Consider the following 15,795-nt stretch of genomic DNA (forward strand, 5'->3'; position numbering starts at 1 on the left):
AATTGGCAATTGTATTTGTCCATATTTAACCCAACGTTGGATGACAACCCAGCATTTTTGGTGTTACATTTAATTAATTATTGATTCATAAATATCATAAATATTTGGGGAGGTTTATCACCATACATTTCATTAGGTGGAGTTTAGGCTTTTAATATTAACAAGCAGTAATAAATATGAATAATATTAATAGCTATTACATTAGAATATTTTACGGAGATGGTAATAAATATACATAGAGGAAGTAATAAAAATATCCCCACATACAGAACTAAATAAATGTATTATGTATAATTGTCCTTTTGTTTATGGAACAGTTAAAAATTAGCACTAAAATGAATTTTAATTTATGAATTAAAAACATTATTAAAGCGCTAGATTCACATCATGTATTTATTAATAGCATTTTAAGCCTTTTTGAATAAAAACAAATAGATCCATGAAAAATTAGCACCTTGCCAGTGCCATTAATACAATATACTACTGTGTTACCAAAACATGTCTGCTGTGCATTACCAAGTTTTTGTATTGAATATTCCATGTCAAAATATTCCTCAAAGTAATCGAATATGACCTCTGTGACATCTGCAGCATATGTAGCGGTGGAGATCTGCAAAGGCTGAGCATAGATCCGCAGCTGAGAGAAAGAGAGAAGAATCATAAAAATAGTCAGGAACTGTTCAAGTCAATCAGACATTAAAACTCATTCAATTAAACATTGAAAGAAAGAGCTTACCGGTATTCCTCTTTTCGAGGTCCGCTCCACATAACTGAACTGATGCACCGCAAAACACACCAGATAAGTGCTCATCTTTACTGACTTAATGAAGGATGTTTTAGTCTTTTGGTCTGATAGTTTTTCTGTTTTCTGTGAAAGAGACAATTAGAAGTTAAAGACCTATTTGGGAAACTGAACAGTTTATGGAGTTCGGTGGAGAATAAAAATGGCTAAAATGTACCGAAAAATAAAAAGTCAGTCATCATTTATTTTATCGATGTCCAGATCCGGATCATGCGGTTTCAGACTCGATCGGAATCAGACGTTACCTCCTGATTAGGACTCAAATATATATATGTGTATTGTCATTATTTTCAACACATCTATAGTTATGAGGTGGCAGAGAGTTAGACCTCTTTCTTGACTTCACACAGAAACAGTATTGTGTGTGGCATGACATCACTTTGATGCAGAGACGCTATTGGTTAAATGCCTTTCTTCTATTTAGAATGTACAGCAATGATCCAAAATCTTTATTGCCAGTTATATTCAGGTAAAGTGAATATTGAGAATAGCTCTTAGTCCTAAAAAGACCAAATATTACAATCTACATATTAGATACTAAGCAGTTTATCAGTTGTCATAACTAACTTGCTGGATACAGGAGAAATAGTCTTCCACTGTGGCACTTTCGTAATTTTTTTTGTTTACATGCCTGCTGGGTATTTTAAGTTAAGGTGCTATTTGTATTAGTATATATTTATAATTTATGTTATTTATTACTTGCTTGTTCAAGCTCACAGAAGTGCTCTGTTTGTTAACAGAGTTGTTGAATGTTAAAAAGGTGAATTAAATAAAAATAAGGAACATCCTGGATCTGTTTCTTCGCTCTTCTTTATTCTTTTTTTTATGTATTATAGAAGTATACAATCAAGTTTGGTGCTAATGATTACTGAGCTTTTAAAAAACGACACAAAAATATTGTATGTAACTTATTTTCGATATACATCTAGGGTTTAGGATATGGAAAAAAACGAATCGTTTTCTCCAGTTCACCCAGAATAAGCATGCTTTGAACACAAGATGTATTCAGCATAGTTTCTTCTCTGAAGTAAATATACTTGTAAGTATTCTTGTGGCATAGAGTGCATTGATTCAATATGTTTAATTGTTCTCTGATATCTATACAGTGGGTATATGGCATAAATGAGTTCAAAGATTCTCCAGATATTATTTGATATGCCCGTATTTAATACAAAGAAATTACCCCTAAAATGAAAAACACAGTTTTGACCATATTTGGAAGGGTCAGGAATAATAATGATACTGGACGTAAACTAAACTTTGACTTGTTTCCACAGTCGTGGTCTATCTACGATTTGTGTACATTTTGTTTTTAAAAACAGACTCAAAATATTCATTAAAATCTACATGAACCAGAAGTTGCTGAGACTTTTATTTCAGTAAGTTGATGTACTTTCAACAGAAACGAAATAATGTGTAGGGGGTGGGGCTTTCTTTTGAGCATCATTCCCTTGTAGCAAACTAACTATTAGGCGCGTGGTTAACAGTATTGTGACTGAAGCTGTCAAACTGACATCAAAGAAAGACCACCACTCCAAACATGGAAGAAAATGTTTAGATTGTGTTTGCCAAAATAACCTTTTTTTCAGAGGTTGCATAAATTCATTTTTAACCTAAAGAATTACAAAGTACGGTAAAAAAATGAACAAATGTAAATTTTGATTTCAATTTAAACACTTGCACTGCATTCCAAATTTTTATGCAGAAGGCCATCGACTACTCCATTTATCTGGACCATCCAGGGCTACACGATTAACATCAGTAAATAAGACTGTTTAAAAATGAGTCTTCATGTATCTCTACCGACTGCAACTGTTTCTGCTTGTGATCATTGGTTAGGGGTGGCCTAATCATAGGCAAATGCACAACTTCAAGCTTCTGCAGTATCGTACACCTTGCAGTTTATGGGTCTTCAGAGACAACAGCAGTTTCAAATAACTGTTTGCTGCTTTGTAAGGCTATTTTAGCATCTGCTCTATTAAACCAGTGAATACGTCTGACAGAAACCTTCCTCATTCTGCCGTTATCTGCATAACGCATCTGTGTTTTGAATCAGCCACAGATCTCTTCACAGTATGATGATCACGCTTTGGTTTTTATGAAATATCTAATGTTTAATATCTTGTCTAAAGCATTGCACTATTTGAGCAGCAGAGAGATCCCTTTTATTTCCCATATTGCTTGAAACCTGTGGCCTTTTTAATAATGTGGAAGGTCCTTTTTAATTAGTTTTCCTTTAATTGGGCTCACCTGGAGAATTAATTATCACAGGAGGAGATTGGTTTCAGTGATCCAAAGAGCACCGAGACACAATACAATCCATGACTTTAATTGGAAAAGAAAAAACAATTATGTTTATGTCACTTGAAATCAATGAAATCAAAATTTACACTTCTTATTTTAATAACAATAATAATTATTGACATTTTATGTAATTTTCTGGGCACTCAAAGCACTTTACAGACTTAAGGGACTTGAGCACTACATTCAGACTGCACACCACACACCATCTTATTAAAGAAGAGGAAACAGATTGATAAATGCATTTTGGGAGGGACTATCATTTATCAGTCCTGCTTTTGTCCATTTTGTAAATCTTTCTTTATTTTGTTAGCAACACCCCTCTTTCAATGATCTTCCAGTGATACAAAAAGTGGTGCTCACTGACAGTATAGTGTCCCCATCACTATACAGAGGCACTAGGATACACACAGACAGCAGGTTGAGCAGACCTACAGAACTCCCTAGTTTATGTGGTCTCCTGTCCAGGTACTAACCAGGCACAGTCCTGCTTAGTTTCAGTGGGGGCGACCAGGTGAGAACTAAAGAAAGCTAGCTGCCAGATGTTATTATATGTATTAATCAAATACCAAACCCAAATGCCTTTCCCCCTCAAAACTATTTTTTCCACTTCTGGTCACATGGAATGCCTTTTGGGAGGGGCTATCGAGACGTGTGTCTCATTCACACTAGCAGCAACTTTGTAGCTGCCTGTCGCTCTGGGTGGTGACCTGCTGCAAACGCAGGTCTGTGTAGATCAACAGCACGGAGAATACAACCAGCCTCTAAGGGAGCTGAGAGAGGATCATTTGAGCTCTACTGGTGAGCTCTACTAAATGACTGAATATGTAGAGCACATGATTTTTTTATTTTAGGTGAACATATAAGATGCACATTGAGACTGTTGTGAAATCTCAAACAGCAGGAAACGTACCTCCACAGGCATGTTGGACAGCGCTTCATATGCACTGTCATGGGTGATGGAGATTGTGTAGGTGGCCTTTTTGTTGGGTTCATCAAAACATGGAAAAGATTTACGAGCGTCCGTGGGTTCATGGTCTGTTGCAGCGATTTTCCTGTAAAAGATCAGAGCTGTGTTCATAAAACTCAACTAGCGGATTATGTTTACCTCAGTGACCACATGTGGGGAAAGTCCAACCACATTTTCATCAACGTCTAATCAAGTTTGATTACAACTAAATTAAATTCACCGCCGCTTCTAAGTGTGTGCGCTACAAAATTGATTTTGGTGGCATTTGGAATTTTTCATAACATAAGTAAGACATGATTAAGTCATGATTAAAGACCCTGTGCAATCACTAATTTTATCTCTTAAAAGCAGAGAAGCCAAAAGTAGGGCCCGCGGGACAAGTTTGGCCTATTGTAACCTTTGATTTGGCCCACGATCCCAACTGATAGTGAAGTGAGAATGATGGAGAGGGTTGGGGTGAATGAATTTAACATAGAGATCATCCTTTCAAATTTGACGCAACCTTTTTTGTTTGTTTTATTGCTGAGGTACAAAAAAGCACACTGTAATTAAATACAATACAAAATTACATAGTTTTGTTCTTACTGTAATAAGTTCATTATAAAATGTAAAAAAAAAAAATCCTGTAGTATTTAGTTCATATAAAGCAATGTTTTCTAGTCACTTTTTCGATATTAATAAAAAAAATTGGAAATTACCCATGGCAACTATATTTACATTCGGCTCACAGTCTCAATCAAGTTTGGTTTTTGGCCCTTCATAAGAAAAGGTTTGGGCACCCCTGCTTAAAATCATCTTTGATGATGAAAATGACATATCAAAGTGTTTTTAAACTCATTACCTAAACTCATAAAAATATTTTTGCTGCTTATTCAAAGTAGTTATTTAAAATGAGTTGAATTAACACAATTATTTAGATTTTTGGGGGGTTCAACTTAATTGTTTTATGTTTAATGCACTTAAATGTGTTAAAATGATTAAGATAACTTAATCAATTTGTGTTGGGACAATATGATGTAATTGTGTGGAACCAAGCATTTTTTACAATGTAATGTTTAAATAAATAACTTGTAAAAACTCTACACACTAAATCACCAATGTTTAAAGTCCTTGTCTCCACACCAGCTCACACCTGTTCGACTTTCACTTAGTTAACTGAAACAGTAAACGGTACATATCAGACTGTCGTTTGGTAAATGTCAGACATGGTGACAGAACATGGGATCATCTATTACTAATAATCATCTTGGATTAATAATTACTATTAGTTGCTATTAACTATTAATTAATAGCTACTATTAAGTGTAAGTCTATGAGTGAATTTATTCAAATTATAAATGGATTAAGTGGAGACCAGGAATGAAAGTAACACCTTTTTGTGTGAAATAATATTCATCCTTATACAAGAACTTTTTTTAAAAGAAAATAAGATAACAATTTAATTTTAAACTGCCTACAAAATACAACAAAAGAGTTCAGATACAAAAACAACATCGAAGTAACATCTGAAGTTTGTCTCAGGCTGCTGCTTAGGTCCAGTAATTTCACTATTATGGTTAAGAATATGTTCTTTTCATTGCCTTTAAAATGAAATAACTGAACATAAACATAAGTGTAGTGTATATTTCATAAGGGTTCAGTAAGTTTAACATTTGTGGCAATTTCTGGCAAATGTAGATGCCTGCTGGCCCCAGCAAGCAGGCTTTGTGGGCTCAGAACTAACAACATCTGACAGATTTCTGCAGGGACACCCCTATCTGCCCTATGCTTTCACTGCCTAAACATACTACAAAGAAAGAGAAGTGTGCCTAAAAATAAAAAATATTAAATTAAAAGGCTGAATTGGAGTTTGTTTATCTCATAATGAACTGTTACAAATATCCCCAACCCAGAAAAGCCAGTATAACTTTTTGTGTGGGTATGCCTAGCATCAAAATAGATTAAACTCATTGAACTAGAGAAAGAGCATACTTTAGATTATGCAAGTCAAAAAATGAAATCTACAATACAATTAACAGAAAGAAAATTCTAACTGATTAATTTTTTTTTTAAACTTCAGTTTTATGTTGTTGAAAAAGTTCACAATCTTGCTCATGGACACATGCCACTTTTTCTGTGAGCTCAAAAGTAGCTTAGAGTGTATGAGATTGTTGATATCACCATATTTTGATTATAAATGGTCAAATGGCCAGTGTTGCAACTAACTCAGTCTCCTCCAATAGCCTAGACATCTTTTAATTATCAATTCTCACTTACTTACTTATCAACTTAATTTTTTGCTGTGTATTAGTACTTAAAGGAACACTCCACTAAAAAATAGGCTAATTTTACAACTCCTCTAGACTTAAACAGTTGAGTTTTACCATTTTTGAAGTCAGCTGATCTGAGTCTGGCAGGAGATTGTTTGGCTAAGCTTAGAATCAGTAAATCAGATTAGACCATTGGCTTAAAATTGCAATAGTATCTGGATGCAGCTTTTGTGATGCAAGCTGAGATTGCATTTCTCAGAAATGCAGTCTCAGACACAATGCACTCAATGGAACTAGTGACGTCACTTTGACGGGTAGGGTTAGGCGTGGGGTTAGATGACCCCATTAAAAAGCATTGCATGCAACTCAGATTGCATCTGCACCAGATCTGCATCCAGACCTCTCTCTAAACCAAAGATTTTCATAAATTTTCCTATTTAAAGCTTGATTCTTCTGGCATCATGTACTGACATAATAAGAAAAGTTGCTATTTTCTAGGCCGAAGTGGCTAGGAACTATACTCTCATTTCATTGTACCATGGCAGGCACAATGATGTTATACAGCACCTGATAATCAGTTAACTTTCATCAGTATGATGGTATGGCAGCAAAATTTCTTGGTTATTGTGCCTGAATGAAAGTATAGTCCCTATCAGAAAAAGATACTCTTAATTTTCAATTGGTCTGAGTACATAATGTAATACAAAGGAACGTTTGAAGAGTGGAGATTGTATGAAAGTGCTGCCCAGCAAGTTGCTGAGATTGCTTAGATGTTTGAGATGATACAAACAAAAAAAAGTGATTTCAAACAATGTTTTTCAAGCTTCTTTCACAGCATTTTCTACTGACTTTTAGTCATTGACTTGACTCCAGTATTGTAGTGGATTTTTAAATAAACAGAGCATTAAATAGAGGACAGAGTTTTATTTTAGCGCACTCCTGCTCACAGCAAACTAAAGCTATTGTCACACTATACTTCTCACTACTTCAACTTCTTTTCTGTGGGTTAAGCAAAGAATAATAGGATGCTTTAAGAACACCAATGCAATTTAGCAAATTAAACAGTATACATTTTGATTTCATGACAATTTATGGAGAAAATGTTTAGCTGTTGTTCTTTACGCATATTAAAAACACCAGATATTCAAATAATGTTACCATGGAGGTCTTAAAATATGACCAATTCGGTGGATGGGGATGATTGGGAGGTCATGATTGGTAAGGGTCAAAGGAGGGAATTTGGCCGGGGTAACATCCCTACTCTTTACAAGAGGAGCCATTGGATTTTTAATGACCACAGAGAGTCAGGACCTCGGTTTAACGTCTCATCTGAAAGATGGCACCCACTGACAGTGTCCCCTTCACTATAATGGGGCATTAGGACTCACACAGACCGCAGGTTGAGCGCCCCTGCTGGCCTCAGTTTTCCCATGTGGTCTCCCATCCAGGTACTGACCAGGCTCAGCCCTGCTTAGCTTCAGTAAGTAACCGGTCTTGGGCTGCAGGGCGATACGGCTGTGGCCATTATTAGTAATTTAGGTTTAAGACAAAATAATTAGCCCTAACTAATATCTTCAACCCAGGCTCATTCTGAATAACGTAGTCCTGAGGACGTTTCTGGTGACTGTGGTGAATTATGTAGCCGGAAGTACGTATGGCTGCATTTCGTTTTTTAAGCGAACGCTGCGGGGCGGTATGACACCGTTCCTTTTTAGCACTCCCCGGCTGACCGCTTACCTTCGTGTGGAGGGCTTTCCCGCCGCGACCAGTTTGTCCGGTTAGCTCGTCCTGTGCGTCGGCAGACTCGAGACGTAGAGAGGAGCTGACCATGACGACGACGACCGGGTTAGAGTCCGAGGAAGAGCGGTTCCAGAAATCAGGTAAGACTAAAACAGAATCCAAGAAATAAAGCGAAGAGGTCCATAACAGGGTGAGAATGTGGTAAAATCCGAAAACGTAGTAAAAAAAAAAAAATCGTACGAGGGCTTTTCTTTTACCGGACGGCTTTTGCAAATCGTTGGTTGGGTTTAGGGCGGGCGGGTCGATCGGTAAAATCGGTTGGGTTCGGGGAAGGAGGAGGGTGGGTCGGCCGGCCGTTTGGCCGGTTGCCCAGTCAATCATCCAGTCGGACAGACAGATGTTCGTTCGACAGCGGCCTCTGGTGGGTTCACAGGAGAACAGCACGGACACAAACGGCACTCGCGAGAGACGTCCGAGAAGCCAAAAAGGCGCACACAGCGGCCACTCACGGATTCGCGAAAACCAAAAACTGCAAAAATACGTACCTCCCGGGACGTATTTCGCGGTCTCCAGAAACGTCCTCGGGACTACGTTTTCAGAATGAGCCTGGGTTGAATATCTTCATTTTTGCTATGTTATGATGACAGTAGATATTATTCAGCTTCAATTTAAAGTCTCAACTAGGTTAATTAGGTTAATTATGCAAGTTTGATTAAATAGGAAAGTCATTGGACAACATTTGTTTGTTCTATAGCCAATTGGGGGGAAAAGATTTTTTTAGGGAGCTAATAATATTGACCTAAGCAGTTTTAGAATTTAAGTCCAGCCAAACTAAAAGAAATGAAACTTTCTGAAGAAGAATTATTAATAATAATAACACACAGGAGGGTGAATAATTTAGTTTTCCCTTAAATATGACATATCTTTCAGTTTTATAACCCTCTAATATGTAACATGAGATGTTCATTCATTCATTCAATCATTCTTTTTTCTTCGGCTTAGTCCCTTAATTCATCTGGGGTCTTATCCAGCATATGTTTTACAAACGCGGCTGCAATCCAGTATTGGGATACACCCATACACACTCATTCACTAAACTAACACTACGGCCAGTTTAGTTCATCCAATTCACCTGAAGCGCATGTATTTGAAGTGTGAGGGAAACCGGAGCACCCGGAGGAACCCCACGCCAACACAGGAAGAAGATTCAAACTCCACACAGAAATACCAACTGACTCATCCGGGACTTCTTCTTCTTGCTGTGAGGTGACAATGCTAACCACTGAGCCTCCATGCCACACAGCTTTAGATGTTATTTAGTAATAAATTAAAATGGCATACATAATACTACTAATGTTTTGAGCTTGTTTAACAATTAGTATTTAATTTCTGAAAGTAAAAAAAAGGAACAGAGTTCACAGCCATATTACTTCATGATTAAATAAGCTTTAGCAGATGTCGATCTCATTCTTGGCACCTCTCTGCTTTCTTTCCACGAAATGAGGGTGCAGGTCACACCATTCCCAAATCAGAGCTATATCTATTTCAATGGCAACATTCCCACGTCAACAAAAAATACTACATCCAAGGAAGTGTGTTTGAGCATGCTGCATAAGCGTAAGATAAATAAGGCAATTCCCAAGCATTAAAAATATCAGCAATTGTTGCATTGTTCAATTATTCATGGTGCATTAACTGCATTGAGATAATTTTTTTGTTATCTCCCTTCCTCAGATCACTGTAGGCTAAAATCAAACATTCAGAGGAAGTGGAGACTTTACTGTTTACAAATCAGAGAAGCCGAGATGTAGTTGTGAGACAACTGAGATAAAACGTTTAAAGAAGTTGCCAAGACATTTGGTGGGAGATGTTGTAATGTGGTGAAAGATTGTTTGCATTAGTGAGATCCAACTGCTGAAGCCAAACAGTAAATCTTTGAAGGTTTTATTGCTCAGAAAGTAAAATCTAAAACTAGCAGGGCAACCATTGTGGGTCACTTCGAGTTCAGAGAGATATACCAGGGTCTGCTAGTCACAGTGGTCAACATATTTGTAGCCAGGCCAGGTCACCTAAAGTTTAGGGCAACAGTTTTGTAGTATAAGAGTGACAATTTGTGTTCAACTTTGAACAGGGTTGTAAAGTACTAGCAGATATGGACTTCATTGCTATACACAAGTGATTATTTGACAACTGCCAAAACTGATTATTGCATTACCATGACAAAGATACTTTCTCAGTGCCTCCAGGATTTTGGATGGACATTTTTATATATATTAGCAGTTTAAAATGACTGATTTGTGATGACTTTTCTCAAAAAATATGGCAAATGTCATACAATGCTTGTATTTTGCTGTAAAAAATATTCTAGCAACAGTTGAAGTCAGAATTATTAAACCCCCTGAATTATTAGCCCCTTCATTTGTAAGTCGCTTTGGATAAAAGCGTCTGCTAAATGACTAAATGTAAATGTAAATGTTTATTTTTTTCCCCCGATTTCTGTTTAAAGGAGAGAAGATTATTTCAACACATTTCTATACATAATAGTTTTAATAACTCATTTCTAATAACTGATTTCTTTTATCTTTGCCATGATGACAGTAAATAATATTTTACTAGATTTTTTCAAAACACTTCTATGCAGCTTAAAGTGACATTTAAAGGCTTAACTAGGTTAATTAGGTTAACTAGGCAGGTTAGGGTAATTAGGCAAGTTATTATATAACTATGTTTTTTTTCTGTAGACTATCGAATATATATATATATATAATATATAGCTTAAATAATTTTAACCTTAAAATAGTTTTAAAAAAATTAAAAACTGCTTTTATTCTAGCCAAAATAAAACAAATAAGACTTTCTCCAGAATAAATAATATTATCAGACATACTGTGAAAATTTCCTTAATCTGTTAAACATCATTTGGGAAATATTTTTAAAAAAAGAAGAAAATAATTCTGATTTCAACTGTTAGTTTCAACTAACATCTCCATTGGACATGGAAAACTGTTTATTCCTTATATCTTTTTAGACCTCCTAAATGAAAATATTCTCCAGATCATCACATTGTAAATCTGTCTCTTTTAATGTTTGGCAATTAGATTTAGTTTAAGAAAAATAAACAAACGTAAAATAGTTTTCAAACACATTTTGCATTAATAGTAATCCTATTTTAAAAAACATATCTAATTATTTAATGTGACACTACAGACTGGAGTAATGGCACTGTGGAAATATTTTTGTTGAATAACATATCTTGGACAATTTATATTTTAGGCTTACTGTATATTTGTAAGTGTGAAGTATATTTGTCCATGTTACTTGTTTTACTGTATTTTTGATTATATTAATGTAACTATTATGTGAGACTATTATAAATATTAACAAAGCTTTACAAAAAACATTAAGTTTAACAGTAGACTGTAAAAAAAAATCTTGTTACCTAAAATTCTTTAGTTCAAATGCAATTTTTTCTAGTCATCTAAACTCAACATCAGTTAAACTGACTGAAAATATTAAGTTAAACTTTGTATAACGTGTGATACAAAACCTGATTAACTGATTACTTGGTTAAAGTAACCTAAAACTAACGTTGTTGTGACTTTTGTCATATTGTTGTTGTATTTTTCAGTGTAGTTTATATACCAAATAATCTTGTCAGTCACATTTAGATCAAAAATCATTTGATAACATTGAAAGACTGCATTTATTACAGTGTAGACCATTAATACTAGTTATTATCATCTAAAGTCTTTACACTTTGCCACTATCCTACTTTAGCTCATAACATATCTCCAGGTTTTAGCTATTTATCAGCTAAAATCATGCAATAATAAACTATAATAAAATCTAGCTTGATGTGTTATTCTTTTATAAGTTCAAGTAATTAGCGGGGCTAATAATTCAGGGGGGCTAATAATTCTGACTTCAACTGTATCAGCTAGGAATCCTTTTGCATCATTACTTTAACATTTTACTGTAAGAAGAGTTACTTGTATCAATAAAAGAAACAATTTAATTGCATTCAATGTGCTTTATATATACGTATATACATCATGTATGTACATTTTATTCAATGCACACTGTATATCTTATTTACAGTATCAACACTATTCACACTTCTAACTGGACATGCCATCAAATTATTCATTAATTCATTTATTTTTTCTTTGGCTTAGCCTTTATTTCAGAGGTTGCCACAGCGAAATGAACCACCAACTATTCCGGAATATGTTTTATGCAGTGGATGCCCCTCCAACTGCAGCCCAGTACTGGGAAACACCCATACACACTCATTCATGCACACACTCATACATTATGGACGAATTTTAGCTTATTCAATTTACCTACAGCACATGTTATTGGACTGTGGGGGAAATCGGAGCACCCGGCGGAAACCGACGTGACATGCAAACTCCACACAGAAATGCCAACTGGCTTAGCCAGGACTCAAAACAGCAACCTTCTTGCTGTGAGGAGACAGTGTTAACCACTGAGTCACCCACCATCTAATTACCCCACTGAAAAACATTTCTACAAAACAGATGTTTTTAAAGGCTTACTTGGTAACTCCATTCTCCTGATATGTGGTTCTGTAGAAGCCAACCAGAGAGCCATTTAACCAGCCCTGGAAGTGCAGATTAAGGACGTAGTGATCATCTGGTCCAGTGACGCTCAGCTGCTCGGCCGCTTCCACAACTACATACTCCTGCGGCTTGTATTCAAAGCATTGCTTCAACTTGACAGAGGTCAAACCAGATGGGCTGCTGCGCTGTAGTGAAGGCATCACAGTGACAAAAGTGTCCCGGATATGGAGCCACAGGTGCTGACTGGGCTGAGTCAGTTTCAGATGGATGGACACGTCCCCAGTGTAGATGTCCGAGTTGAGGTCAGGCTCCATATGCAGGTCGTAATGGAACGGAAGAATGTAGTCAGGTAAGCGGAAATTGCTCCAGCCACCATTGGTGTTGTCAGATGGTTTGCATGGTCGGTCATCAGGCAGTTCTGTGGGTACTGGTGTTGGTAATGGTGTTTCCTTTTCAGATGAGGAATTCAGACTTAAGCCAACTCCGAGTCCCACAGCAACACCTGTCACTATCACAACAGCACAGATGATAGCAGCGTGCTTTCCACGGATACAGTACCGCTTTTCCTTCTTCTCGAAGTCCAGGCTTTCCATGCTGTCTCCGAAGTCAGAAATGTGTACAAACACCCAAAGTTCACCAAGTCAGAACACTCTCTCCCTGCGAACCCACACAATCTCTTCACGCTTCTTTTTGCAAGCAAGGAGAGAAAACAGCTGTGTCTGGATTCACAAATGCACACGGTCATGCAGGGCGGCCTGTGGGAGGCACAGAGGTTAACGCGGGAGTTAAGTTTCAGCACAGTCCAAAAAATTGCTCTGATCCCTGTGAGGTCACAGCTATGCGCTGGTCAAAACGTCCAAAGCCAAGAAGAGATCCAAAGCTGGAGTGTGTGGCAAGTCCTCACACTGAATCTCACGTTGATAGTGCTGATATATTGGGTACAGGGAATGAATTTGTACCGCCCTTCGGTTAAACATAAATCAAAATATGTTAATCATAAGAGGAATGATAGCAAACAAGCATCCAAGAGAGAGAGAGAGAGAGAGAGAGAGAGAGAGAGAGAGACATGGGGGGAGGGAGGAATAAAAAAGCTGAGCGTAAACGGAAAGAGTTATTATGAAGAGAGGAAGGGGCTTATGGAAGTGGACTGAGGAATGTTAAGGTTAAGTGGTTAAACAAATGATGTCCGGGATTTGTCTACATAAGTTGTACTGTAAGTGATTCTTTCATCACAACATCTAACATTTTAAGGGACAAGTGTTGTGAGATTGTCTTTAGTTTAGAGCTAGAACACTCCTATGCTTTAAAAACACTCCTATGCTTTACATATATAACTGCTATTTTCATTTACAGCACGTCTTTTTTGCATTGATATTTAATAACTCTTCTTCAAATACACTATAAACAGCAGCTACGCTAATTGTTTTCTTTGTTCTCTATTTTCACCTAGGTATGTCATTCTGAGGCCTCTAGAGACTGTGCAGTGCTATTGATGTGATCTAAGTCCTGTGAAGAGATGATGCCAACCATAGAGAACTTCTAGAGGTCTCCATAATCCTGGACCAGGCCGTATCCTGAACAGATGCTGTGGTGGTCAAGGAGGAGCGGAGAGCATGAGACTGATTCCTAAAAGACCCAGTGACAGACAAGTCTCCGCATTGATCTTGCTCGCCGGTGACCTACTCACACCTGCAGTTCTCCACGAAGGACGTCCAGAGTTCTCCAGCATTCGGTGCCTAGACTGCATCTCTACACAAGAAGTTTGGCCAGAGGACAAATGGTCATGCCCAACTGAGCATGGTTTCTCTTAAGGTTTTTCCTTCATTTTCATCAATTGGTGAAGTTTGTTCCTCGCCATTGTCTCCACTGGTTTGCTTGGTTTGGGACTTGTGGAGCTGCACATCAATGGATTTGCTCTTCAGAGTTTGGACTTTCAGCAGTGAAAATTAAACCACACTAAACTGGACTAAACTGAACTCTGAAAACTGGACTGACACAGTTTCAATTTACTAGAACTGCTATGTTAAGCTGATTTGACACAATCTACATTGTAAAAGTACTATAGAAATAAAGATGAATTGATTTGAATTAAACATTATGATCAAGCACAGGTTAATTGGTTATCATTGATCATCTCCTAACAAGGCCACATATTAGGTCTGGGATTAGATGATAAGCCAACAATCCATGTTTATACAAAGTGTTTTGTGAGTAAAGATCTGGGTGTGATTTCCCCCTTCCCCACCAGCCTGCAATCACATTGTACTTATCTTTCCGTAATTACGATGCAATAGTTTTGAAGAAAACAGGAAGAGAAGTGCTCTCACTCAGTGCAACGGAGCACACTTCTTTAGATATATTGTGGAGGATTATTTTGAGTCATTTGGTATGCAGTGACACATGGATGAATATTTTGCTGAACAGATCCACTGCTTTTGTTACTCATAAATTTACAAGTCATCATGCTGCATGTATTAAAGACCTTTCTTTTTAGTGAAGCATACACACAATGCATCACATTGTGTAGGACGCATTAGTGTGCTCCATGCAGGTGAGTGGGCTTGACAAACCAGCCATAGGACACACTCTTCCTGTCTTAATACACCAGGCACTTTGTTACTTATATATTTTATATGTTTGTTTTTATGTTTGTTTATATAACTACTATTTTCATTTACAGCACTTAAAATTCACATTTAATATCTCATTCAAATACATTATAAAAAGCAGCTATGCTAATAATTTTCTTCGTTCTCTATTTCCACCTGGGGATGTCCGTCCCATGGTCTTTAGAGATTATGCCATTGATAGGATCCAAGACCTGTGAATAGATGAAGCCAACCATGGAAGACTTAAAATACACTTCATTGAACATATACACACTGACATCACCTATTTACTATGTAACTGCAGGTTAACTATGTACATATAATATAATAACTTTAACTAATTAACTCGTAACTAATAGCTTTTAGCAGTTAAAGTTATTAGTAACTAAAAAAGTTATGGCAATAACCTTAACTTTTCTGATTTTCATTGTAATGCAGTAATGTGCACCTTTTGTAAAGTTGCTTTGAAACAATAATTATTGTTAAAAGCACTATACGAATAAACTTGAATTTAATTGAATGTATTCGGACGTTTGAGAGG

General features: G+C 36.7%; 1 protein-coding gene across 1 annotated transcript in view; it reads right to left on the reverse strand.

Annotated features, from left to right (window-relative positions):
- The window catches only part of enpep (glutamyl aminopeptidase), a 38,159-nt gene extending 24,579 nt beyond the window's left edge, over window positions 1-13,580 (reverse strand). Inside the window, exons 1-4 of the mRNA XM_056471061.1 lie at window positions 12,622-13,580; window positions 4,017-4,158; window positions 737-868; window positions 517-637 (exon numbers count right to left, since the gene is read on the reverse strand). Coding sequence (XP_056327036.1) covers window positions 517-637; window positions 737-868; window positions 4,017-4,158; window positions 12,622-13,238 — 1,012 coding nt within the window. The 5' untranslated portion in view covers window positions 13,239-13,580. The remainder of the gene's footprint in view (window positions 1-516; window positions 638-736; window positions 869-4,016; window positions 4,159-12,621) is intronic.
- Window positions 13,581-15,795: the final 2,215 nt, after the last annotated feature.

The sequence above is a fragment of the Danio aesculapii genome, chromosome 13, assembly GCF_903798145.1.
Source record: "Danio aesculapii chromosome 13, fDanAes4.1, whole genome shotgun sequence".
NCBI classification, from domain to species: domain Eukaryota; kingdom Metazoa; phylum Chordata; class Actinopteri; order Cypriniformes; family Danionidae; genus Danio; species Danio aesculapii.